At 44.0% G+C, this 26,450-nt stretch overlaps 1 protein-coding gene across 3 annotated transcripts in view; it reads left to right on the forward strand.

The window, feature by feature from the left end:
• Window positions 1-3,773: 3,773 nt before the first annotated feature.
• Window positions 3,774-26,450, forward strand: part of fam222ba (family with sequence similarity 222 member Ba) — a 28,829-nt gene continuing 6,152 nt past the window's right edge. Inside the window, exons 1-2 of one of the 3 annotated variants that reach the window (XM_051400512.1) lie at window positions 3,774-3,891; window positions 23,063-23,190. In XM_051400512.1, the coding sequence (XP_051256472.1) occupies window positions 23,109-23,190 (82 nt within the window). In that variant the 5' untranslated portion in view covers window positions 3,774-3,891; window positions 23,063-23,108. Of the gene's footprint in view, window positions 3,892-3,928; window positions 5,153-23,062; window positions 23,191-26,450 lie in introns of those variants that run through there. The other 2 variants (XM_051400514.1, XM_051400513.1) reach the window with 2 other exon arrangements.

A 26,450-nucleotide genomic window follows, 5' to 3' on the forward strand; every position in this document is an offset into this window, starting at 1 on the left:
ATGTTGTTGAGGATATATCGAGCATTCATGCTTAAAGCAATATCCCAACCTGAGGAAAAACACTGCTCGCATGCTCACACCCTGTAACTCCTCAGTACTAATTCACAATGACAAGCTGATATAATGACTTGATAACCATGAAGTCTGTAAGGTTAATCATCAGACTAAAAGGACACCGTTTGCATATTGATTGATTACTGTAACATGTAGTGTTCATTCTGTATATGGCGAAGCCAAGCAGAGCAGATGTCTCCCCATAGTCCATCAAACACGCCGGCTGTTTGTTAGTCCTGGAGGACTTGCTTGGGGCGGAACAAACACCTCCACTGGGGAGGATGATGAAGGATATCAGGTAGCTCACAATCTGTCATCATCTAACTCTAAAAGCTCAGCAGCAATGGAAGGGCAACAAAAATGGAGCTTTTAGCAGACACTTACTGCCGAATTCCAATTGAACCAGAAACCAAAAGGATATTTGAGGATCAGTAATGTTTGAACTTTCTCTCTATCTGCCTCCCTCCCACTCTCTCTCTCTTTCTCTCCCTCTCAAATTCATTCAAGGCCTTTTCTCCCTCCGGGCTTTCCTCACATGGCCATTTCACGTGGGAGTGTATCAGAGTTCTTTCTATGACTGCATTAACTTTGGCCTTCAGAAAGAGCTCTCTCTAAAAAAAAAAGACAAAAAGGCTTCGCCTGCAGACCATTTAATCATAAGCTGTAGCCCACTTTGCCACTTGAAGTGCACTTGCCAATGAGATTCAGCATGGTGTGATGGAAAACCTACCTCTGCTGCTGCAATCCAGTCTGCTCTTGATTCCTAATCAATCTTGTTTTCTGTAATTCTAACAGAAGACTTTGTATTGATAGGGAATAGGTCAAATCTCCCTGAATTTGCAGATTTTTTTCTGCAGCCGAACCAGGTGATGTCAGGCTTTCTGCCGGTTTTGCTCTGGTTACCTCCCTTGTTGATTTGCTAATATCACTAGCTGGGATTAGACATGCAATAACTGGCGGCTTCTGCACTAATAGGAAGGACCTGGCTGCTCATGAGGAATAACAAAGTTCATGGAATAATAAGCACGAGCCATGGGGCATGTCAACAGGGAGCAGAGGTGGGAAAAAACAATCTGTCAGTGCGTCAGAGCATCCATCACTCCATCACCGCTGATTGCAGTGAGAGGCGTGATGCTGCACAGCTGGCTGATTGTCTGTAAAACAGCCGCTCCTGAACTTTTTCACGCTGAGGACTCCAACACAGACAGGCTATTTGTAAAGGATCCCGCAGATTAATGAATGGATGGATGAATTTCCACATTTTATAAATGAGAAAGCAGTGAGTTTTAACTGTTGCATCTCATGTGACGCCCTGAAGGTCCCCCAAGGTCCCTCCATCCAGCAATCACTGCACCATGTGTCCTTGCTCAGACTGCTTTTTAAAAGAGGTGATTTAGCTCCCAAACTACCCACACAGGTCACACTGATGCTCTGATTGTACAATCTCTCTCTCAGTGGGGGAGATAAAGGGGGGGAAAAAACTTTTATTCATTCTAGACTTGCAATCGATGTGACTTGTCTGTGAAGTGGATCAATAATGCCTCTCTTTGAAATCATCAATCACGTCAGTGGTGAATTTAAAAAGCGTAATTAGAAACAGCGTTCTTAAACATCCTGTATTGACGTCTTCTTTGGTATGGAGAAAGACACCATTCTGCATCATTAACTTTGTATTATTGCCTGATGGAGCCTGCTGCTGCTACTTCCCCACCTGCTGAACTCGGAGCGGTGTGTGTGATTGGGCTTTCAGACCAAATTCTCCCCTCTTTCACTTGCTGATGGGGGAAGTGAAGCTTGCAGGCCTAAATTGGCTGGAGTATTGTAATAAGCCCAGTCTGTAGGCTACTGGAACCCAGGCCATGGACTTATCCCTCACAATGCTTTCAGAAATGTTTGTGGAGTTGAACGTGTGTAATTTTCTCTCTAATCATCTCATTTGATTACTTTTGTGCAGGTGCTAACCTGACATGACATTACACGGCCACAAGCACACATTCTCCAGCATTCCCATAACTTGCCACAATCTTCCCTGTTGTCCATCTGTCTCTCTCTGGTAATAAAACGGTATCAATACTGTGGAGAGGGCAGGTGGGCGCTTGTAATAGAGTAATTTATTTTAGTTGTCACAGAAATATAAGTCTTTGATTAGGGAGCTATACACATCAGGCTACACAAATAGAACCTTTCATCAAATCACAAAGCATGTGACACTATTGACCGTCGAGTCTTCTCACTGGGTTTTATCTTCCCCAACAAGATTCATTATACAATATGTGAAGAGCAAAATGATGCAAAGTGCAAGGGTAAGACAGTTCAAGACAAATCTTGTGCCAGTCTACCTGATGAGTATTAAATTTGGTCTGGTTAAATACATAAAAAAGCTGTATTCTTCGAGATTTCTGATATCCTGACCACAAGTTTTTTTTTTTTTGAGTGTGGGAACTTAAAGGGTCTGTTCACCCAGATTACAACAAAAAAACATATTTTACCATATACCCTAGTGGTATATAGCCACACAGATATGTTTAAAAAAACATCACCCCAATACAATAAATGAATTTATTTTGTGGTATTGTAGGTCTGACATAGTAATTTGGGTGAATTAGGATTCTGGTGTACAGGCAACATTTTGCTCGAGGCTCAAAGAGTAATAAACAGACATGTGATCATTATAAATATTACTTTTGGAGCAACAAGCCCCAAAAATCAAAGGAAAAACCTGAATAAATTAGTGTAATGAATGCAGGTGCTTTCACATAGGGCACAATGGCTCACTGACTGGTTTGATGACTATGAAAATGTGATATGAATCACAGGCTATGGCATTTACAGTCACCAGACCTCAACACAACTGAACACCTATGAGAGATTTTAGAGTGAAATGCTCTCCGCTATCATCGTCGTCAAACACTCAATTCATCAATCATCTTTAGGAGCACTGAAGCTGCTCTGGAGGCTGGTGGTGCCCTGGACCTAATAACACACTACTAGCTGTTTTTTTGTTTTGGTTTTTTTGTAAGTATGTCAACACATTATTGCTTACTAATTAAAATGCTATGTCATTACTTTATTACAGCCCCCAGATCACCATGCACTCTCATCTCCAAAGGTTGGGATGATTTCCTCTTCTGTGCACCAATGCATCATATTATATAAACTGATTATACGTTTTTGGTGTGCAAAATCTCAATCATCAAAGCAACTAGTGACAATAGCTGTCAAATAAGTGTAGTGGAGTAAAAAGTACAATATTCTCCTCTTATATAGTCGAATAGAAGAATAGATTGATATAGATTTAGAATAAAATAGAAATACTAAATTTAAGTGCCTTGTACAGTACAGTATTTAACTTTAAATGTTTAGTTACTTTACACCACTGGTCGCATCATATGCACAGTTAACTGAGCAACATAAAACCCCATGAACTTATTATTATTATTACTACTATTATTTTACATTTTAATACTTTGAGTTTGTTAACCAACCCTGTAGAGGAAAGCTAAAGTTTTGCATGTATGTTGATGTTATACAGCTGGCACAATAATTAAACATCTAGTTGGTATTCTTTCACTAATTTCACCTTTCAGTTGGCAAACAAAACAAATATGTAGACGTCCAACTGAATTCACCCCCACTGTACCTTTAAACCACTCGGCTGCCCTGCGCAGCGCACCGTGCTGTCTGGAACCGTCCCAGTTATTGCGCATGCGCCGGAAGTTGCTGCCGCAGACAGCAGCAGCAGCAGTGATTCGGCAGCGCAGGGCAACGGGAGAAAATCTGTCCGTTTTAAACCATGGCGACGTACTAAACGATGCCTTTCGCAGAGGTAAACGGAGAGTAAGTAGTTGTATCTTAATAACACGCCTTCTGCCCGATACTGGGTGACATCCTCTCAAATTGTGGCATTAATATTAGGAAAGCTTGAGAAGGCAACAATGGGACTGTGTATGTTTCAGACTGACTGGCTAGGTTAGCTAGCCAGGAGCCTGGGCAGTCAGCTGGCACACTGACTGGCAACATACAGGTTTGTAGCAGCTGTACTGGTCCCCTGTACTGTCTGTCCATCTACTGCAAACCCTTACGGCTTAACTGTGTTTTATGAGCCACACATATTTTACGTGGGCTCTAAAGGACTCATACATTCTTGTTCAAAGCTGGTGTTAACTGAATGAAACTGGGCTTGTGTTGTTGAGCTGGTTAGCTTGTTGTTTTTTGCAATATGACAACAACCAGTAAGGATTAATTAGAGCTCCATTTGCCTGCCAAATCATCACCATCCTCCTCATGATTACATCTCCATCATTAGGATTCCCATTAACATGATGCACACAGTTTGGTGTCAGCTCTCAGGAGAAATTACAAGTTCCTTTCCTGGAAGATGCCAGCTGTGGATGAAGTTGGAAGTGTGGTTATTTCATGCTATTAGAGTGTGGTATAGCTGTCACTGGAGTGGTCTCCCACTGCTAGTATATACCCATTAGGACATGCGTGCATATATCCAAATTTAGAGTGTCAGTCGTCTTCAGCCGCCATACAGATGTTGCGTACGCTCCTTGCTCGCCAGCTGTCTGCAAATAGCAGCTCTTAATATAACGACAGAGGAAAGTGTTTCCACCTGCAGAGGCAAGTGTTAAAGGTGATAACAAAAGGTTGACGTCACCGGGCTCATCCTGATCCTGCCGCACAACCTCGACCACTGAGGAGGAGGAGGAGGAGGAGGAGGAGGAGGAGTGCAGGAGGAGTAGTTTGAGAGGAGGAGAGCAGCTTTCTTTTTTTGCCATAACGTCTAATGGTTCGTGTCTGGAAGGAAAAGGTCTTTCTCTGATCAAATTTCGGGTATCCTAAGGGCACACTTAACTAATGGGATCCTATCGATGTTCCTCCCCCTCCAAGCCTGATCTTTACACGGCGGAATGTTAATGTTGCCACAGCCTGCCCGTGTTGTCTTTGGCTGCTCTGAGTCTGGTTTTATTGTTGTAGTCGGTCTATAATGTCATGGAGCTTGACGGATATGATTAAAAAAGGCACCGCAGTAGAGCAACACTTCTATGACTGACTACACCGGACTATGGAAGTGATCGGGTTTACTCTGCACATGGTAAGATGATAAAGCTGTGAAATGTTGTGGAGAAATGTCGGGAGATAAGAACTGTTTAGTCTACATTTGCATGGCCATATTGAAGTTTTCTTTTTTTTTTTTTTTTGTAGAAAGTCATTATCCTTTTTTTACCATAGCAGTGGTGAGACTGTTTGGTTTATGACAGCAGGGAGGATGTGCTCAGTGATACCCTGTGCTTACTCAAACAAGAGCCTGACATTACTTGCTCAAAAGTGCAGTTTTGCAATGTAGCTTTTCTTCTCCTACATTTTCCAAAGAGCAGATAATTAAATTTCAGACCTTGTTGTCTGGGAAACTCAGGCCCCTAGACTCCCTGCAATTATCGTGTAGAAGGAACCCTTTTTGCATTGGGGTGCTATGTTTCCCAGCACAATGAAGATTAATTAGGTCTTAGAAACAAATGACTGTAAGGCCTCTCCCCATCTGTAAAATGCAGTTCGCCTCTAATGACAACACTCTGACAGATAACTAAAAGAATGAGCGTAAAATGCTTCAAAGTTACTGTGAGATATTGTGATGCAAACAGCATATACTCTACATATATAGATTTTTCAGTAGTTTAAAGCTCAATATTTGAACATTTACTCCTATTTAAGTCTGAAAATGATTTGTGGGTTTGCTTTTACTTGTAACGGCAGCAGGAAAAGCCTGAATGTCAGGAGCACCTGGTTCATTAGTTCATGTCATGCTGGTCAGCAGCATTGTTGAAAATTACAGCGTTCCGCCAAATTGAAATACCACTTGAATGCATGTGTTAATTAGATCTCTGCGTGGCTTTTCTAAGCGTCTCTCCTCCTCTGTCCATGAGTCATGTGCTGACTCTTTGACCTGTCACCACAAACCCGGAGCCTTGCTGAGGGTAAACTGACAGGAAAGCAAGTTTGCATTGGTTTTTAGAGCCAACCACTGCCAAATATATTGGAATGTATTGATTTACATTGTGGGGCAATTTCCTCTAAAATACTTGTGTGGCATCTTGGCTGCCGTAGCCTCTCAGTCTACAGTTGCTGATGAGGTTAAGCTATTAAAAAATACATATTGTGAAGAACGTACACACCTACATATTTAAGCTTACTTGAGTGGAAGCTTTAAAGTAGTGAGTAGAGTACAGTGTGAATGTAATATGCACACCCACACAGTTTTCTAGATACTAACATCACTGTAGCAAACTTTCCGCTTGTAAGCCAATGGCAAAGCAGATATCGGTGAGTGAACACCTTATGCTGGGTCCTGGAAGTTTTGGGTCGCAGAAGTTCTCCACGTGACAGCCAAACGGTCTGATTCCCAACATTAGGATTGTCTCAGACAGCAGTAATAAGAGGATAACATCAAAGCTCTGCTTTATTTCTTAGAGACTTCAGAGCAAGACTATGAATAACAGATCACAAGGTACAAAGACTGAACCAGAGAACTTGAACAGCTTTTATGTTTCCGCTGTTGTTGGGATTCACAGGGAGCTCATTAAAATACATTGATTAGTAAGAGTCCTGATTCTGTGATTGTTGACTGTGAAATGGCTCGGCTAACCAGCATATTTTTGATGCAATGATTTTCTGTGCTGGAACGAGCCACTTGGCTGATGCTCGTTTTGGTTTATTCAAAGCCAGTCATTTGATGTAGCATTTTAGAGACGGTACTTGAATTGGAAATGTGTAACCGTACGCTCTTCCCAAAGCAATGCATTTGTTCCCTTTAAATTCCTGCGGGGGTCTGTGTATGTTAAATTTGTTGCAGGTGTTGTCTGTGAATTTTATGTGCATAGCAGATTTTTATTTGCCTCACTCGGGTTGTTTCAGATGAGCAGCATTTGTTGAATATTATCCATTTGCTAAATGAGGCTGCCCCCCTGTCCCGGACAGCATGGCAGAGATTTCCCAGGTACCAGTGATCTGCCAGGCGGCTCCACCTTTCAGTCCTCCAGTCACCACGGCAGCTGTCAGCCCACACTCTCCCACTCAGCCACCCACCACTTGGAGAGACTTTGTGCGAGGCCACCCGATGTCTTCTCAGCTGTACGAGTCTGGTTTCAGACAGGGAGCAGATGTTTAGTAGCCTTTGTGTGAGTGGGCAAAGTCAGGAGACCCAGTGTGAGGAGTCAAACGCAGGTCAGGCTGCGAGTAAAGTACTGCGGCCACATGATACATCCAGATCAGGTGTTTAGGACATCATGGGCAACTTCTGGATATCTCTGAGGACAAGGGACTGACCTGCAGGGCTCAGGTTGTGGGTCAGCTGTTACATGGTATTTAGTTTGGTTCACATGGCTTGTTTTGTGTTTGCCAAATGGCCACAGGTGATAGGCCTGATTTGAAGATACACTTTCTGTCTTTGTTTGCTACATTTTTGTGTTCTTCATGACTTTTTTTTTTTTTTTTTTTTTGCATGGATTTGCATGTTAGCCGGCAGGTCCAATTAGGGCAAAAGCATTACTCTTGCTGGGTAGTTTGCGTAATCAGCAAACCCGGGGCCTTAAGCCAGGGAGTGCTGCAACCTGACGTTACAAACACCAAGACCAAAGGGCTTTCTGAAATTGTTGTGTCTTCAGCTTGAGGGCAATCGGGGAAAAATGCAAGCCTCCTGGTGACATTCACAGCAAAAACAGCAGTCATAGCAGCAGCAGGAGGAACAAAGCTCGGTTTAGGACAGCATCTGTCTGATCAAGCTTGTCGGAGGCACTGGAGACGACAGGGTTGTTTATCCACCTCCATCTCACAGGAACAGCAGAAGAGCAGGGCAGATACTGTTATCTGTTTATGGCACAAGATAAGGCCGTCTCAATCGGATCACTGACCCTCTACTGACACTCTCCACCCCCAATACCAAGCCCTCTGTAATAAGAGGTTGCCAGGCGAGTCCCATATCACTCTTAAGTAATCCTAATAGATGCCATTAGAATGTCCATGGTTATTGCTGCAGTTTTCCAACGTCTATGCCAACTGTACATATCAGGGCATCATTAGACACAACTAGAGAGGCTCAGACTCTGACCGGGTCTGTGGGGTCAGAAAGAATGCCACAACAAAGCACCAGCAAAGCTTTAGGGGATATCAAGTGGAGGGGATAGAGGGAGAGTGAGCTCAAAGTGTCATAGTTGGCGCAGACATTAGATAAGGCTAAGCTACCAGAGGATTATAGGGGGAGGAGATGTGAAATGCTGTCGGCTAATTGGGCTTTATTTTTAATATTTCAGAGGGTTCATTAGAGACTAAATTGGTGAAGGATTTCAGCTCCGTCTGTAGTCTAAGAGTCTTTATGGGACAAGCCTTAAACCTGAATAATAGCAGATACATTTAGTTAAGGCCTTGTCATTGAACACAGGGTATAGTGTTTTTTTAGAGGAATGCTACTTTTGTTTACCAGAATTTTAGGCATGTTACATTATTGCATTAGCCTAGTTATCTTACACCCTATACTAATACACTGAAATGCATATATTTGAGGTATTTAAAATCCCAGTTATTTATTCCCAGTTTATTTTCTTGCCAAGCTGTGTGAAATTGGTATTAAAAAATAGGGTTGTTTTTTTGTGCTCATTGTAACCTTTGGTAAAATGCACTAACCTGGATGGAGTTTAGGGAATCATACAGTTTTCCTTTCCAAAATGACTTAGCAGCAAGTATATCTGAAGGCCTGACAAAGCGGCCGAGACTTGGAGGCTTGGTCTGGATGTTAGGAGCTGTCCTAGGGAGGGACGGAGGCTGAGCTGAGCCGGTCAGTGCACAGCACTTTGCCGTGACCCTCCTCAGTTTATCATCGGTTGGACCACTTCTCCAGGCCTCATTGTGTGGGTGTGTTTTTTCTGTGTGCGTGCAGTGTACTGGAGATCGAGCGGCGCTTAGAATGGGGCCCTTTATAACCTCCTCACCCTCTGGTCCTGTTTGCAGCCATTGTTGGCCACAGTGAATGGTATCTCCGTGCCTTGAAAAGTAACCAGATGACATTCTTCCTGTTGTTCAAAAGGGCCCGGGGTTGTGTTGTGAAAAGCGGCTGAAAGGATAAGCTAAGACTGTGACCTTCAGAGGCTAATCTCTGGCATGTCATTCACTGCCCGTTTGAAGCAAATGCAGACCTTTCTCCCTGATAGCAATGTACCAAGTTAAACAAGGCAGAAATTCCTCTTCGGTTTTCAACAGTTACACTCCAAAAACACTCAAGTTGGTTTTTCTTATTGAAGCTTCACTTAAAAGGAACCACAGGGTGTTTTGTAGCGGCTGAACTGCATCGTTATTCCAGACAGGCAGTGTGTCTGACACCTACATTGTCCAAACAGTCTCTCCAGCCTGTGACTGAGCCCTCTGTACACAGACCTGTGGCATCAGCAGCCCCTCTGTACTGCATGCTGAAATACCGCCGCTGCTGTGAAAGCAGTGGAGATGAAATGCACTTAGTGAGACAGTAAACATCGGTGCAGCTCTCAAACTAGCTTACGTTGTTTATGTCTCCTCCTCTCTGGTGTATTTGCTGTCTTCAGCTGGCTGCGTTTCCTGGAATGTGCAGAGATGCAGTTGTCGCTCTGCGGGGGGATGTTGGCTGTAATCACAGTTCATAGTTCAGCTCTGTAGTTGGACTCAATCTAGCAGCAATCGAACAGGAGTTGCATTATTCCCCTGAACTAAAAGAGCACACTTGACATTACTGTTTTTGTGCATTGAGCTTATAACAATATAACAGATGGGGTTTTTGTATGAAGATTGTTGGTCACAAGATAGGCCTTGTCCTTTTTTCCTTAACGTTAAGAGGTGTAAAATTTGCTATTCAAACTTTAACCACAACTGTTTCATTTCTGACACCAATTAAAGATTAACAGCCTTCACAGCATAATTCAGTGTTGCTACCCAGTTGTAGAGTTTTATCTATCACTATGACTCTCAAACCATCCTGAAACAGCTTTTTGTCTACACTGAGAACGAGTCTTTACCATTAACGGTTTCAAGGGGATTTGCTTTTCAGCACGTTAGAATACACTTTACAGGCATTGAGCTGTCTTTGTGCCTGTCTAAATGATCTCTGAGAGCAGGTCTTTGGTTGAGAGCAACGTTCTCTCCCTGCATCCTGTGAATAGCGCTCCTGCTTCCTGTGTTTAGTGCTGTGCCACCTGTATGGGGTTAAGATTGGGGTCAGACCTCTTGCTGGAGTCTGCTGTCTGGGGCCCCTTTTTAAGGAGCTGGTTTTGCTGAGGACTGACGTGGAAAAGAAAAGCTGTCAGGTTTTTAGGGCCTCTTTTGTCAGACATCTTTCAACGATAAATGATTGGCATATCTCCTGCCATTTCCCCCTTTTGTTTGCGTCCATTGAGTTTGAGAGCAAATAATGAAATTGACCATTATGTGTGATGTGTTTGCAGCCTGTGTGTGTGTGTGTGTGTGCACATGTGCGCACATAAAAAGGCGAGGTTGTTTACAAAGGAAGCATTGAATTAGAAAAGGAAAATGTCAACTTTTATCATGCTACTGCACGACCGCTTTGCATTAGTCAGAAAATATCCCCTGAAGTAGTGTAACATCCGCAGAATGTGATTGAGATAGAGAGGGAGACAGGGTAGGGGCAGAGGAAGAAGGGTGGGCCACAATTTGAAAGGCATACTTGAAAGTACTCGTGTGTAAAGAGTCCTGAGGCAGGTCATGTTGCTGTGTGACAGAGAAGCATTCGTCTTACTGTGTATCTGACGTCCCAGGGTCTCATTGCGAGGGTTTGCCTGCGTTGCGTGTCGGCTTTCTGTAATTAATAGCCAATAGCCCCCTCACCCCATCAAGGGACCAGGTGCTGCTTAGATCTGCTCCGGCATGGAAAGACAGCAGATACACTGGTGGTTGGTTTCACTGTTATTGGGATAAAACTCACAGATGTTGCCAACATCTCTCTCACTGTATACATCTCAGCTGACTGTGTACATATAAACACGCAGTCCCAGACTCAAAACAAAGAGATGTATAATCATTACTGTGAATTTTAATGGCGCGCTGCTGATGGATAGCTTGTTGGTAAAAGATATGGTTCATTTAGTCTACTTTGTGTCGAGCACCATTGTACTCATGTCCTGTGCTGTTTAGCAGGGGCTTGCGGCCCTGACAGATTGCCATCCCGATGGGGAGATTTACCCAGCCAGCACTGCCATTGGCACTGACACCATCATTAGGCTTTGATCAGCTGCAGTCTGCAAGGGGAAGAAGAGAGAGTAATATTCTTGATCTAATTACTAGCAGACATTTCAGGCAGTGTAATGTGTGATTTAACCTCTTGTCAGAGGCTATAAAAGGAAGCTGGGTTAATCTTCCTGGCAACCTCTTTTCCACGCAGGGGAGAGTGCCTTTAAATTTCCTTTTCCCATGAAGCTGGTAACAACCAGCCTGCCAGTGAGTGCAGTATACTGCTAACACACCACGGCTGACTTTCTACTTGAAATCTCTCAAGGCAAAAGTTCTCTGACCTTTGAATGTTAGCAACAGCTGGTCCACAGGAACTCATGTGCTATGTGCATTTGGAGAATTGCAAGTAGAACAGAAAAGCTGTCCTTTTGACTTCTGCCTCTGCTGTGCTTCCTCAAAAAGGATTGTTTTGCAGCCCCCTTTGTTTCTCTCTCCCTGATTCTTTCTCTCTTTCTTTCTCTCCATCACCACCCACACACTGCAGCATGATGAGTGCAGGAGACTTGATTGAACAAATAGATTGTAAGTGGAATCGAGGGGTTTGGGTTAATCAGTCAAACATAGTTAAACAATTCTTTGGACATGAAGGGATTAGTCTTGCCTGCGTTGAGCTCATCAGATCCCATTCTCCCCAGCGCTGGCCGGGCTTTTAGGGCTAAGGGCCACGGCCTCTCTGGCTCCATGGAGAACCACACGCACCCCTCAGCATGCTCCGTTGCCTCTGAATGCCCCACCACTCTCCTCTCCCTTTGTTACCGAGTACAATTGGAATGATGGATTAGCAAATTAAATGCAGACCTTTCTATTCATGGCCATCCTTGCTCAAAGTCTCATTCACTGGATCACAAACCTACTTTAAAATGGTGACGAGCTTCACTGTATGTCCTTCAATTCCTTCAGAAAGGTGTGTCTTTTACCCTCAAACACATTCTTAAAAAACAATTCCGTGACTCTTTCCCAACATAAAGGCTATCTTGTTTTTACAGGATGACTTCCTGTACATTTTCTTCCCCTTTTTTATTCTGAGTGCTGATCACACTGATAGGAAGTGGCCCTGATATGATGATGTGTTGGCAAGCTCGGTGCACAGCTGTAGCCAGCCTGAGCCTGCTCTAAATTACCTGTGTCATTGTCTCCTCCATGCTCCTGAGAGCAGAGCACCGACCCTGTTGGCCCATAGATAAAATTGACCTGCCTGACACACCTTCCCTTAGAAACCATGATCTACTTTATGGTGCCTCTTACTTTTTTTTAAATATCATCAAATTCTTTCCCCAGTTTATTATTTTCAGTTGATGTTCCTCACTAATATATTTTGGTTTTGTAGCAGACACAATGAAGTTTATATTTGTTTTACTACTTTGTTCTACCACTTATATGGTATATATAATATATAATATATGCTTAATGTCAGGGTAACAAAGCCTCACATTATAACAGCCCCTGTGCCACACTTAAATAATTAATTATTCACTTAAGTAATTCTTTTAACAAAAATACCAAAAAGTACCTGGATGCAGCTTCTCCACTGTGAGAAATTGCTGCTCTGATCCATAATACAGAATATCCTTTGATTCGGGCTGTTTGCTTATGGGACTTTTTAAACAATGGATTAATCTAGACCAAAAAAGCATCAGATTTATCAATAATGAAAAGAATCATTAGTTGCAGCTGCAGTTGTAAGAGTGGTGAGGCGTGTTCAGTATACCAGTATTAAGCATTTATCTTCTAACGTCTATCATTTTAATCACATTGTATTTTCTTAATATTGTGAAATGTTATAATGTTTAAATTAACAAAAACTTTCTCCATAACTTTTTTTCTCAAGCTGAGAGCTGATGGTTCCAGTTATATTCTCTCTTGTTACACAGCCCAATGTAGACAACTTGACATGTGATTTTCCATACGTAAAAAGAATTAGTGATATATTTTGATATCAGAAAATTGCCTTTTGGTAAATGTTACATTGTTTTTGTTGACCAGCCCTATAGAGCAGCATTCATGTTTTAAAGCACTCTGTTATTTAGCTGTTTTCCTTCAGTGCAGCCCAAGTTTAATTCTGTATTTCTGTAAGTTCATTTTTTAAGCTCAGTTTTCCACTTTCTTTGTCTGTTTCCCACCAAGCAGACAACACAGGCCCCTGCTGTCTCTCTCTCCCTTTACCCCGGTCCCTCCTCCAGCACAGTGTGGGGGTGTGGATTGCTGTGCTCTGTAGAGACCCCAATTAGCAGGACTAGCAGGCCTCCTGAAGGTCACTCCCAGAGCTTTGGTGTGAGAACAGAGGAGGGCTGGGTCAGTCAGGAGCAGCTCTGAGAGTGATGGGACTGAACTCTCAGCCGGGCCCAGGAGTTCTCACACAATAACCACACTTTCTTAACTGCAACAGCACTTTGCATATTCTCCATTTTTGCATTGCATAGTGTTGGCAAAAAGTGGCTTAGGATTTTGTTAAAGGTCAAGTGTTCTCGGCGGACTGTCATAGTATACTGTGACCATATCTGAGAGATCCATTTGTCATTAGCTCCAAAGTCCCCTACTTCATCAGCCCGTGTCTGGTGTCGGCTATCTCGGCCTGATTGATGGCTCTGTCCTTATTGCAGGGAACGAGGGTCGATGGCAAAAAATTTGCTGCTGGGTGCATTAATGCTGTGCTCAATGGCATAGACCTTTGAGCATGCCTCATCAGTCTTGAATCATTGGACGGCCGCAGGAGATCTGTATGAGCGGGCATGATGCAAGAAAGCAAGAGAGAGAAAGAGCAATAGGAAAAGAAGTTTTTATCATCCTGGCCAACTCTATTACTCATATGACTCTATCTCACTGGTACAGGCTAGAAGAGATTGATCTAAGCTTTATCCATTCTAGGCCACACACAAAATTAGTTAAAATCTTTTAGTACTAAACCAGTTGAGGGCTGCAGCAGCCAGTTCTCAGATCAGACCTCAACCACAGCAAAATATTTGGCAAGGTATTGTTGATTATTGTCTGTAATCTATCTGAGTCATACGCTAAATGAGCTCCGGAATCAATAGTGGAACAAAATGTTTTCCGGTTTCCTTTTCCTTGAATGAAAGAAGGCAAAGTTCCTAAATGTTACATGTTGTCTAAACATAAGCAGCTATACAAATTTATTTGTTCAAAGAATAAGTTACCAAGGTAGCAAATCTGATCAAACATTTGGTGCTAGTGTTTGGTACTTGTATCTTTTCGATACTCAGTTGCAAATAAACACATTTTAGTCTGTACCAAAAAGTGTTGAAGTTGGATGAAGTTCGATCCCCATCCATGGAGAAATGCAGAATGTAATCTAAATCTCTAAAATGAACACAAAGCTGCTCAATCAGTTATTTAATGATCATAAAATAGTGCTGTGGTTGTTATGTGACATATGGCTTGTTTGCTTTGGTCCTGTGGTGATTTGTTTTTGTATATTAAACCAGTACCTGTGTAGGAGTGAAAATTCCGGTGCCATGACAACACCGGTACACACCAACAATATGTGTCACAGTCAGTCAGGCAGATAGACGGAGGGCACTGCGAGCCTTGGAGGGCCAGATGTTCCCATGCAGACACGGATGTGAGATGTTTGCCATGCAGGGCCTGTGTTTGCCTGGCTCTCCACGGAGTCACTAGCTGGCTGCTCAGCGCCCTGAGCCGGTGTCTGCAGGGGAAAGAACAGTGGGCTGAGAGGCTCTCACACATACACAGAAGATGAAGGAGAGACCACAAATGTCTTGTGTGTCGCCAGAGGCAAAATGAACACATCTCACACAACCCTGTCTGGTGGAGAAAGATCTCTTTTATTCTTCGGCTGCTCTGTAGATGCGAGAGGGATTCGTTTGGTCTCGCTGGAGGCCAGACTGAATGTCAGAGCTGCCATGGAGGCGGCTGACCTTACCAGCCTTCCATAGACACAGGATGGAGACGGGTCAGCTTTTATCGAACATGTACACAGCAGGGTTTGGAATCGGCATTTAGACATTTGTTTTTGACTTGTATGGCTGCACTTCTCAATGGAGCAGAATATTTTCACCTGTTTAGTTCTGTTCATCGCATGAGTTCAGAGCCACCAGACCTGTGTCTCAGGAATCCTTACTAACTGAACCAATGTGCCTAGCTTAGTGAGAGCTTTTGCTTTTGCCTGCATTAAAAAGACTCACCATATTTTTCGTCTGAAAAATTATGCGCCAGAAGCTTTATAAAACAACAACAATAACAAATTAAACCGGGTATAAAGAAGAAGAAGCTCTGGTTAACCAAAAGTCTTTTGGAGGTCTGTGTGTAGCCCAGAGTTATTACAGGATCTAAATTCTTAAAACCAATGGTATTTTTATAGATATAGACAGAGCTCACACTTTCATTATATCACAAGTCACGGACTTAAGGTGATCATATTTATAATGCAGAATAGTAAATGGGTTGAATTGTTGAGTGAGTCTTCCTGCAGAGCTGGACCAGGCATAAGTCTAATTAGGGTTTTTCTTTATGTGTGTGTGAATTGGTATATATACAGCTCATAGGCAGAGAGGCCAGTTAGTATAATGGCACAGTGGATAAATCTCTCACAGCAGGCCTGTGTAACACTGGAAGCTGTTTTTGTGCGTTAAGCCCTTTTAGGATGATTTGTGAGAGTCAGCGCTCTGCCTAGCAGAGCTGCTCTGACCCCCCTCTTAAATCAGCCTTGCTGCGCACGCTAACAGGCCAGGGCTGGTTAATGCTGGGTCAATAATGTGGGTCTGGGTGGGACATACGCACAGAGACTTAACTTTTTTCTCTGTTAAACACAGCGTACATGTCAATAAGAAGACACTGGAAATACTAGAGGAGGTCATTATTCCTGCAGAGGAAAATCACTGATGTACATGTAGGTTTGCCTGTGTAGTTTCCTATGCATGTACATATATATGTGTGTATATGTATGTGAGAGAGAGAGCGAGAGAGAGAGAGAGAGACACACACAGACAGAGAGATGGGGGAACAGCTGCATTGATTTGGTTTTGTTTGCTGAGTACTCGGAGCAGAAATGTAAGCCGTGGGAACACCTGGAGAGAGGGGAAAATGGGAGAAGGGGTGGTGGTGGTGTCAGCTCTGCTATTGGCTCTGTACCAAGCATATATGCATGCACGCACACACACACACACCTCTGCTGTGTGAGGGCAGCCTGGGATCCCAATCAGCAGCACTTAACAAAGCTTTCCTCTTTCTCCCTTTAATCGCAGGCTCAATTTGTCACTGGGGTGTCCAATTTCTGATAAGCGCTTTGACTGAGAGCGGTGAGGTGGGTGTGGGGAAGAACACAAAATGGATGCACCTGCTAACAAATGAAATCAAACCACTCCATCTTCATTTCCCCTTTTTCCGCCAGCTGGAACAATGCTGCCGCGCTTTAGCTCTCAGTACATTGAGTTATTTCTCCCTATCCATGGAAAAGGCCTGACTGACTTACAGTCAAATAGTTAGAACACGTTCAGAAATCTGCTTTTAAACCTCTGATGGACAACTGGGCCCCATTTCTGTTTCAGACCTGAAGTGAAGTGTAGAAGCCTAATGGCATAATTTCCACTCAACCACAGTGTATTTTCAGAACAATTATTTTCTACAAGTTGGGTAACGTTCATCAACAGATTTGTTCCCAGAATTACACAGCTCTTGTAATTTTTTGCCTACGGAGCAGTACAAGTAATATTTGATACAAAGTCATTTCGATAGATAAGTTCGACACAGGCTTGTCTCTTTTTCAGGTTTCTTCATCTCACCTGTGCCACAGCTATGCAATTTATAACTGAGCATTCACACAAGCAAGACACTTGAAAAGCCAGCTGCCTGAAGATTTGTATCACTGCACATACTTAAACACACAAAGACAGATTTACGGGAGTTCAGTATCTGTCTATCCCTATTGTTCTAACCATGTCATCTTAGTCCTCTACCAAACCCCCAGTCCTGGCATCTGACGCAGTAGCATGTGACTCAACACATTGTTGTCTGGTGTGATATGTAAAGATAACACCAATGTGGTGGCACCACTGAAGAGATGAAAGGAGCAGTGTTGCTGAGCGACATCTCTGAGTTGTGTGATCTGATGGTTACCAGAAGATAAAGATTCTCTTCCACTTTTCTTCCATGGTACTTCCTTGCATTCCTGTGCTCCTCACTGTTTCTCCACTGTTTTCAGATAGAATATCCACTGCACCAGGCTAGCATAGTTTGGCTCTACAGATGGAAATGTTGGTATATTGGTCAGTCCACCACTTTGGTTCACATCACAACAACGATTGCCATGAAATTTTGTCTAGACATTCCCCAGACTTTGGTGATCCCTTGATTTTTCATGTAGCACTACTAACAGATGAAAGATTTTGTTTATCTAGTGAAATATTTCAACATCTACTTGATAGATTTCCAAATTTTGATGTGATCCACTAGCACCACTAGCCCCACTAGCCGGTTCACATTTGTGCTTTAAAGTGAAATGTCTCAACAATTGTTGGATAGATTTCCATGAAATTTGGAGGAGTAAAGTACTCATTATGAAGTGACGCCCCCATAACTTCTCATCTAGTGCCATCACAGGGTCAAATGTTTAACTTGCTAAATTATTTGGTTTATCACCAAAGGATACCTGCATAGGTAATGACATTTCCATCAGCCTCAGCTGTACTTTGTGTTTAGTGCTAATTAGCAAATGTTAGCATGCTAAAATGGTGAACCTCTTAAACAGCATCACTATTGTGAGCAAGTTATCTTGCTGATGTTAGCATTTAGCTGGAATAAGAACGGGCCCAGTCCCTCAACACTGTCACAGATGATTTTAGAATAGCCTCTGATTAATATGACTAATTCCATGTCTTAATCATTAATTAGTGTGAGATGTATTAAGAGTGTGAGTAAATTAAATCCAATCTCTGCAGCTGCTTTGCTTTTCTTTTACTACATGTCAGATGTTTTTTTTCCCTCAAGTGGTTTAAAGCTGTCATGTCTGAGAGTAGGCTGGCTTATTCCTCATTGAGGCATGCCCAGCTTCTGGCTGCACTCTGGATGGATTTGCAGCAGATAAATAAATAACTAGGCTGGCACCCCTCACTTTGGATCCCCTCTGTTTTGGCAGGCCATCCACACTGCATTTTCTATCAGGTGTAAACATGTCTGTCAAATGGCACAGCCAGGGGCCCCGACATTTTGGCATTCACGACGCCACGCATGCCGCACTGCCAGCCCATTCTGTCTGCCCACCTGACCTTGGCCAGGCTTGACATGACTGAGCACACTTAGCTCTACCTTCCACATTTGTAGAGCTCTTTGGGAAGCCAAGTGGGCTTAAGTGGCTGTTAGTGAAACTGACTCTAAGTTGAAGAATGGACCTTGGCTGGCTTGTCCCCGCAGCTCTGACGTGGTGGACGGGTAATGGCCATGACATAGCTCTGGCAAAGATAGCCAGGCCAGACCAGGACACTCACTGCCCAATATCTTCTCATCCTCTCATCTCACCACCATTACTGTCATCTTCTCCACAGTGAGGAGCATGGACTCGATCCAAGAGGCCACATTTCTCTAAACTATCCAATGTAAAGACAAGAGTGGAGGAATGAGGTCAGTGATAAGAAGAGGCCTTTTCATCATTTTCTTAGTTTCATGGTACACAGCACCTCTAAGAGCCTGTGTTCTCATTGTGAAACCAACTTTCCGTATCTGACACGTATGCAAAGATTTAGTCGATCCAGCTGTGGACTATGCATTATTCTAGGGGCATGCTGTCTCTCCGCTCCATATCCACCATCTCACCTCAGGGAACTGTCACTTTTTCATCAGTTAGTTACTGAGCGTTCATACAGCCTCCCAGTTGTTTCACAGACCCCTCCCTCCCTCTAAAGAAGAGTAGTTTCAAGTAGCTGTCTTCCTCTCTCCCACACTACTGCAGCAGTTTCCTTGTTTGACAGTTTTATCCCTGACACCCCGAACTTGGAAACCACTATTTTACAGACTCTCAATTTGTGTGCGAGTTTGGGTTTGGGTTGGTTGTCTTCTCTGCATTTTCACCCTCACTATCATGGCCGTCTCCCACTCTCTCGCCCTTTCTCTTTTGGTATGAGATAACAGTCCGGGTTGATGAGGGGTCTCTGCTGACTGAAAAAGCAAACGGCCCGTCCCAAATGCCTCAGGATGTGCTGGAATCATCAGGATCTATTGTGTGAGACCGTGAACCAGCCTAACACGCCTGTGGCTCTCAGCTAGCAACAGAAATCCTTTTCTACCTCTGTTGTTTGTAAAACCTGATGGGCTAATGAAGGCCACACTGATGTGTCATTTCTTCCTCTAACGTGCTTAAGAGCCAAGGCTTTTTCCCCTTTCTTTTGACAGAACACTCTGGCTTGGTATTCAAGGGTAAAAGGCTGTTCTCCTCTTCCTGCTCCTTTTTCTTTCTTTACCTCCTATTCAGAGACTCAGCTTGCAAAGAAAAGTAATTTCACTCTCTCTGTCCCTGAGAGAATCAACACAGTGAAGTTGCATTGAATTTCTACTGCAACATTTTTTCTTGGCTCTATTTCAGACCCATAACCTGGGGGTAAACATGCAATTAAAATAACAGCAGCCTGCTTTCTCCTCCACTCCTCCTCTCCTTCAGCCGTTAGCACAAGCAATGTACAACATGGTGACTTGGTTCTCCTAATTGCTTTTGCTTTTAATTGGTATAGAAAAGCTGTTAATATTCAACCAGCAACCAAACATACTGTCTCACCTTGTGTTTTTTTTTTCTTTATTGTTTTTCTTCACTAATATTTTTGTACGTGTCTCCTTCTAATGAGCTTATTTTTGGTGCGCAGTCTTCGTTTTTCCTTGTGCGTTACTGCTGGTGGATATTTTAACAGATGATTTTCTATGCAATTAGCCTGATGCAGTTCCCAAATTTCTAACAAATGCAGATCATAGTTGATGAGGAGGCTATTGATCAAAGGATTCAGCATAAATGTAGTCAGCTGGTCTAATTTCCTAAATGGCTCCATCTATCCTGTTCCCTGTTCTCTTCTTTTCGCTTTTCTTTTACTTTTACTTTCAGATGGCTTTCTTTTTCTCCTTCCCCACGAGAATTGAAAAGAAAATATAGGTCAGCTTTTATGGGAGCAATTTGACACATGACACAAGCCATGCGCATCACTTGCTCAAGTCCTGCTTTGTCTGCTCGTCTTTATTTGTCTATAATGAAAGCCACACAGTTATGCGCACACTTTTATTACGGTTCTATAAGTAGCTGGTGGAGACTTGCCGAGTCACGGGGGCCCCCTAATACTCTGAGAACCCTGTGGTGTCTGTCTGCACGGGGCTGATAGTGTGAGACGCCTGGCTAAACTCCACCAAGCCAATCCCTGCTCCACAGGCCTGCCCAGCTGGCTCAGCTTGGCCTCCACAGACGCAACTCTGTTTCCACTCACGACAGGAGGGGCTGTGTCTGTATATTACAAAGACTACTAAGTCATTGGGGTGGACACCTATTTGCTTGGATGGATGGATGTGTGGAGAGGCAAGCCCTATTCCAGACCAGGCTAAAACCCTCGCACGGTGGTCAGAGGGCAATTAGGACTCAGCAGAAGCCAGCAGCCGAGCCTGTCACGTGCCGATTACGACCTGAGAAAAAGCATCTCCAACTTTAGCGAGCTCAGTCCCTGTCTGGTCTTGACACTCTATCAGGTGTAGTCATCCTGCTCCTGATACAAATAGTCCATGTGTTGAAAAAGCCTCTGTGGGGGCGGGTGCCTTTTGTAGAAAGCGCCAGTGTTTGGCGTGTGATGTATATTTGAAGTCGCTGTGGCAGTGGTGCTGATACGCGAGTCAGTAGACGTCAGGCTTCTGTCTGTTGGGTTTCATCTCCTCCTGCTCTGAGCTGCAAAGCAGAGTGTCAGCTGGGGCATTACCATAGGCTGACCTTTGCTGCAGCACTCCCCACTGCACAGCTTTCTGACATTCAGGGGCGCTGTGGGGGAGACGGGAAGGGGGTGGGCTGATGGCCTGTTGGCTGTTTTTTGCCTGTAGTGTGTTGATGTGTGTGTTCTTATAACAAATGAACTGACAGTTTATGCTGGTGTTTTTTTCTTCCCCCCCACATCATTTCACTCTCTTGCCACCGTTTCACTTTTGAAATCCCTAGCAAAGACACTGTTGTATTTGATATTTAGTTTTCCTCCACCCCAAACCTGCCTGTTGTCAAAGAGATTGCTGTTATCTTTGTGTGAAATCTTGGCACCCTGATAAATGAGAGAGAGTTGGAAATCTTGCCTGCTGACATCAAGGCGCTATGTACCTAAAATCCTTCCAAGGCCGAGGGAAAAGAATAACATATCAGGCCAATTAAAGTTAATGCATGGTGACACGCTGAATCGAGGGCAGGGATTGCTGCCATATGGCGGTCCAGGCTGTAAATCAGAAAGCAGGGGAAAGGGAGGGGGGTGAGGGGAGTGGGAGTCTGGGCAACAGAAAGGGTGACGCAGCATCAACGGCACAAAACGCCCCCAAATCCTCAGATCTGTCTCAAGACCGCAGCTCCGCCACCCACCAATCTCCCCCTCTACCCTTTTCTCCCTCGCCACCCCCGCCGCCCTGCCCCTGCGGCACCCCAAGGTGCAACGCTCTCAGGTATCTGTGTAGAACTGGCAGCTTCATTAAGGCTTGTTTTTTCTCCCCTCGCTGGGAGGATTTAAATGAGCTGTCATCCTGACCTTTTTGAGCTCCTGCTTTTTAAAGCAAGTTCAGCCCCCCCACCACCCCAAACGCGCCACCCGTCTTTCTCTCTTTCCACCTTTCTCTCTCGCTTTGTCACTCTTTCCTCCACTTGTCTCTTCTCCCTGCAGGGGGGAAGACACTTTTAAGCCATCACCCTGCGGCAGACAGGCATGCCAAGGTTGTTTTGTGGGTAATTGCCTCTCTCATAGACGCTGTTTGTCTGCGCACACTTGCCGCCCTCTTCTGATGCCACGCAGCAAAAGGGGAGGGCACGGACTCTGTAGACTTAATTTGCTCCCTGACTGTTCTTCAGTGCTGATTAAGCAAGCATCTGTGGTGTTTTGAATACAGCAGTAAGCCAAGTGGAGCATGGCTAACGTTGTCTCCCTTTCTATTACATCAGGTTATTGCACAAAGTGGCAGGCATTTATTGGAGCTCTAGCCCTGTTTATTCATTTCTTTTCACCACATCCTGGTGGCTCCATTGTTTAATGTCCCTAAAATAAAGGCCTCTTTTGAGGGTCTAGAGGACTGCAGTATCGATCAGAGACTCACTAACTTGTCAGCACCAGGCCTCTCGAGTGTGTTCTTTTGGAGTGTACAGGAGTCATTAATTTCCTCTGCCATGGTCTGGTGGTGGTGGAGAGGTAAAGCGCAGGTAGCAGGGTCCAACTAGCTGACTTACATGCAGGGCGAAGAGGAGGAGGAGGAGGGAGGGACTGAGTCGATTTAAAGCTGCCAGCCCCTCAGGCCCAGTCTGCCCGTTTTACTTCAGCTGTTTGATGTTTAATTGAAGTTGTTATTGGCATCAAATGTCACCTTACCTGATGCTCCAGGTGTGAATCAGTTTCTAATTGAAAGGTAACTATGTTTCCCTCAGCCCTGTGCCTCCAGGGATCAGCCACAGAGTTCTATTAGTCTGGACCCAGCCTCTGTATCACCACGCACCATGTGCTGCCTTGCAGTTATGTCTGACTGCTGACCTCTCCCCCTCTCACTCTCGCTCTCCCCTCTCTTTCTCTCTCTGCAGTGTGAGGAGAAGTGCGTGTCCCATGTTGCATTAGTGTCTGTGTGAAATGCTGGCCTGTCTGCCAGGGCCAGGTGACCTCCCCCTCCAGCTTCTCCCCCACACGCAGATGAACACTGGACTTCAGAAATGTAAGTACTGATCTCGGGACACACACACACACACACACACACACACACACTATTAACTACCACCACCATCCCACACAACAAACCAAGCTGTTACAATCCTGCTGCCCACCCCACGTCAGATGCCCATGCCAACCCTGGCCTGGTTCTTTTCTGCAGCTTTGTGTTAAAACCAGAAAGAGAGAGAGATTATTTTTGTGCTCCAGGACCAAAGATCTGTCTTCAAGGGAAATTAGGATGAACTGCGCCATTAATTTGCTGATGAACAGTGAACTGTCTCCCTCCTTCCCTCCCTCATAGCCCCTGAAGATCTGTCTGCCGCAAGAGTGCGGTCCTGTGTGCGTACTACTTTTGCCACATTCATGTGTTAGATTTGACCATCTCAGTTACTTTTCACCATCAGGAAAAGTCAGTCTCTGTCAGACTCGCAGACAGATTGCAGCTGAGTGGTTTTGCCCTGTTGATCTTGTAATGTGAGTGAATTTAAAACGCAATCTGCTGCCCCGGTTTAATAGCAGACTAGTCAGAGCTGGCCCAGTTAATTCAATGTGTTTGAATTTCACAACTCAACTGCTGACAAACTTGGACTCTTTGCGGTGTGAGGGCAGCAGCACAAATGGAGAGCTGAAGTCAGCAATCACCAGTGAGAGCTGATGCTAACTGGATCTGACCAGTGAAACTGAAGGAGATTAATGTATGACCAGTTGATCAATGGAAATGGTAACAATAAGTCTCTGTTGTTGTCTTTCTGTTGTACCTTGTCTTTTCACCGTACAAACATTTTGAACTGACATTTCACCGTGTTTTTGAATGCGTAAATAACCATTTATCACTTTTTAGATGCATTCAAATGTACATCCATTTTGTGATAATGTATAATCTCAATGATGTCTGTCACACTTGACTGTGCATATACTGTACCGTCAGTTTCTTTGTCTCTCCTGCAGCGAGCTTTTCACATATACCCAAAAGATCAATCACTTCCCAGACATTGATTATGGCCCATCCAGTTGGTCAGCTTTATTTATTCGATCATAAAAAAATCCATGTCTCCTTTTCTTCCTGCCTGTTTCTCTGAGTGAAAACTCAGCCCCAGCTTGACCCATTTCTGCAGCAGTTTTTTCTTGTTGTAAAATGCTCCAGCTCATCAAGACTGTAATTTCAGAATCACAGTAATCAGCCAACCCCCAGGAGATCAGCGAGCGTGAGGGAGTCTGCTAAGTGCCAACGTCTGTTGCCTCACTCAGGCAGGCTTGTGACATGGTTCAGCCATCAGCTACACTGTTTCTCTGCTCTTCCTTTATGTGACACACTAAGGCATATCAGAGCACGAGGAGTTCAATTTGTTTTTTTGCCCAACGCTGTAATCCATTTTGGTGATGGAGCGTGCTTCTCACAGCACGGCTGGTCCTAGAAGTGTAATTTCAATCTATTTTTTTCCCTCCTCGTCATTCTCTTATAATACTTTTCCTTTTCATCTGCTCTTCAAAGTATCATTAACAGACACGGTGTTACATCAAAAGCTGTGGAGCTGTTTTTCATTTAGACTAAATCATTTTTATCAAAGTGCCATAGGAAAAAGTGAACAAAAACTGTCTGCTAGCCCCTTTAGATCCCCTTCTGCATGTCTGCAGTTTGTGCAGTTGTTGTGTTTCGAGCTGCCTGTGCGCTGCCACACACAGTCAGAACCAGGCCTCAGCCCTCAAGTAACACTGCCGTCTCCCTCCTGGCTGTCCACAGGACTCTTCAGCCCCATCGTTTACCCAGCATGGAAGATCATTTGACAGCTTAACTTTATGAGGGATGTGCTTGACTGCTTTTAGGTGAAATTCATAGACTAGTTGTCACTTGAAATCTTTATTCAATACACAGACGAGTCCCCACTGGAAAAAAAGGCTCAGACGGAGAGTTTACATAATTATTTTTGAGCACTACTGTATCCTTACAGCTACTCCCTGCGCTCTAATGCTGAGTTTTGTGTTACAGAATTATCTTTTGACACTTTCCCCTCCCTCTATTTTCACCAAGAACTCCAGATCATCAGGCTCGCCGTGCTCTGCGACCTCTCCTGCGGCTGAATCTGTGCATAGGAGAGTCATTTAAAGTTACGAGCTTGCAGGTTGCTGTCAGAGGCAAGGCCAGAGCAGCTGCTCTATTTATCATCAGGGAGTGACTATGAACAGATGATGGCTGTGAAATGTAAAGGCTGTTGCAGGAGTAGATCAGGTACGCAAAGAGACAGTGGGTCACAAATAAAACGACTCATACTCCGGGCAGGATGACTCAAGTACCACAAAGTGGCCCTTGGTCCTCAGTTCTTTCAGGCAGAACAAACAGTGAGTACAGCTGGGCCACTCGGATGATTTTCACATCTCAGTCCCTACTGAGATCAAAAGCATCCATCTTCTCTTCCTCTCCTTATAATATTTTTCATTTTTCAAAGGCCTGTCAGCATGAGATACTCTGCTCAAATGTCTGTAGAAATGTAAGGAGGTGGCATCATGTGGGAAACCAAATTCACATGTCTAATTTGATGCTGAAGCTTCAGACCTAATTTCCTGCTCTTGTGTGAAAATTGCAATTTACAGCAGCATGAGCCCCTGCCCCCTGCTGCTTAAACCTTGTTCAATAAAAACAGTAGTTTGAATAAAAGAAACCCTAATTAGTGCCTGCTGACTGTGCACTTGTGTTCCTGCTAGCTAGCTAGCAGCGGGGTAATTAACGCATGGCCAGACTGGCCTCTTTCCCCTGTTCCCTTCCTGGGAACGAGCCTAGCTGGAGATCTGAGAGATGATATGCTCGCAGCCGCCTACAAACTTCACTCATATCCTCATTAACCCTCCCTTGATGCTTTAAGCTCTTCAACTAATCCAGGTTTCAGGTTAAGGTTGAAATGCTAATAAGCTACACTTGCTTACCAGGACACATAATCAACAGCTGCCAGGACCCTTAAACAGACGTAAACAGCAAGAGGTCGATTTTATCCACTGTTAGGGGAAGCTACTCTAAACAGTAATTTACCGATTTCATTACACATTTTGCAGCAGTTCTGTTAAACTCTTCATTCTGATTTGCTTTTTTTATCCCAAAATGCCTGCCTAAGCTTTGTTAACAATGTATAATCCCTTTTCCAATTTAATGGATTGGTCAGTATCCAGACATTGACATTGCTTTCTTTGCTACTTGCCTGAGTCTTACAACTTAAGTATAAAACTCATTACACAAGTGCCAGTAGCAAGGAAATAACAATGTACACGGCTACA

This window comes from Dicentrarchus labrax, unplaced genomic scaffold (genome assembly GCF_905237075.1).
Source record: "Dicentrarchus labrax unplaced genomic scaffold, dlabrax2021, whole genome shotgun sequence".
In the NCBI taxonomy this organism is placed as follows: Eukaryota; Metazoa; Chordata; class Actinopteri; family Moronidae; genus Dicentrarchus; species Dicentrarchus labrax.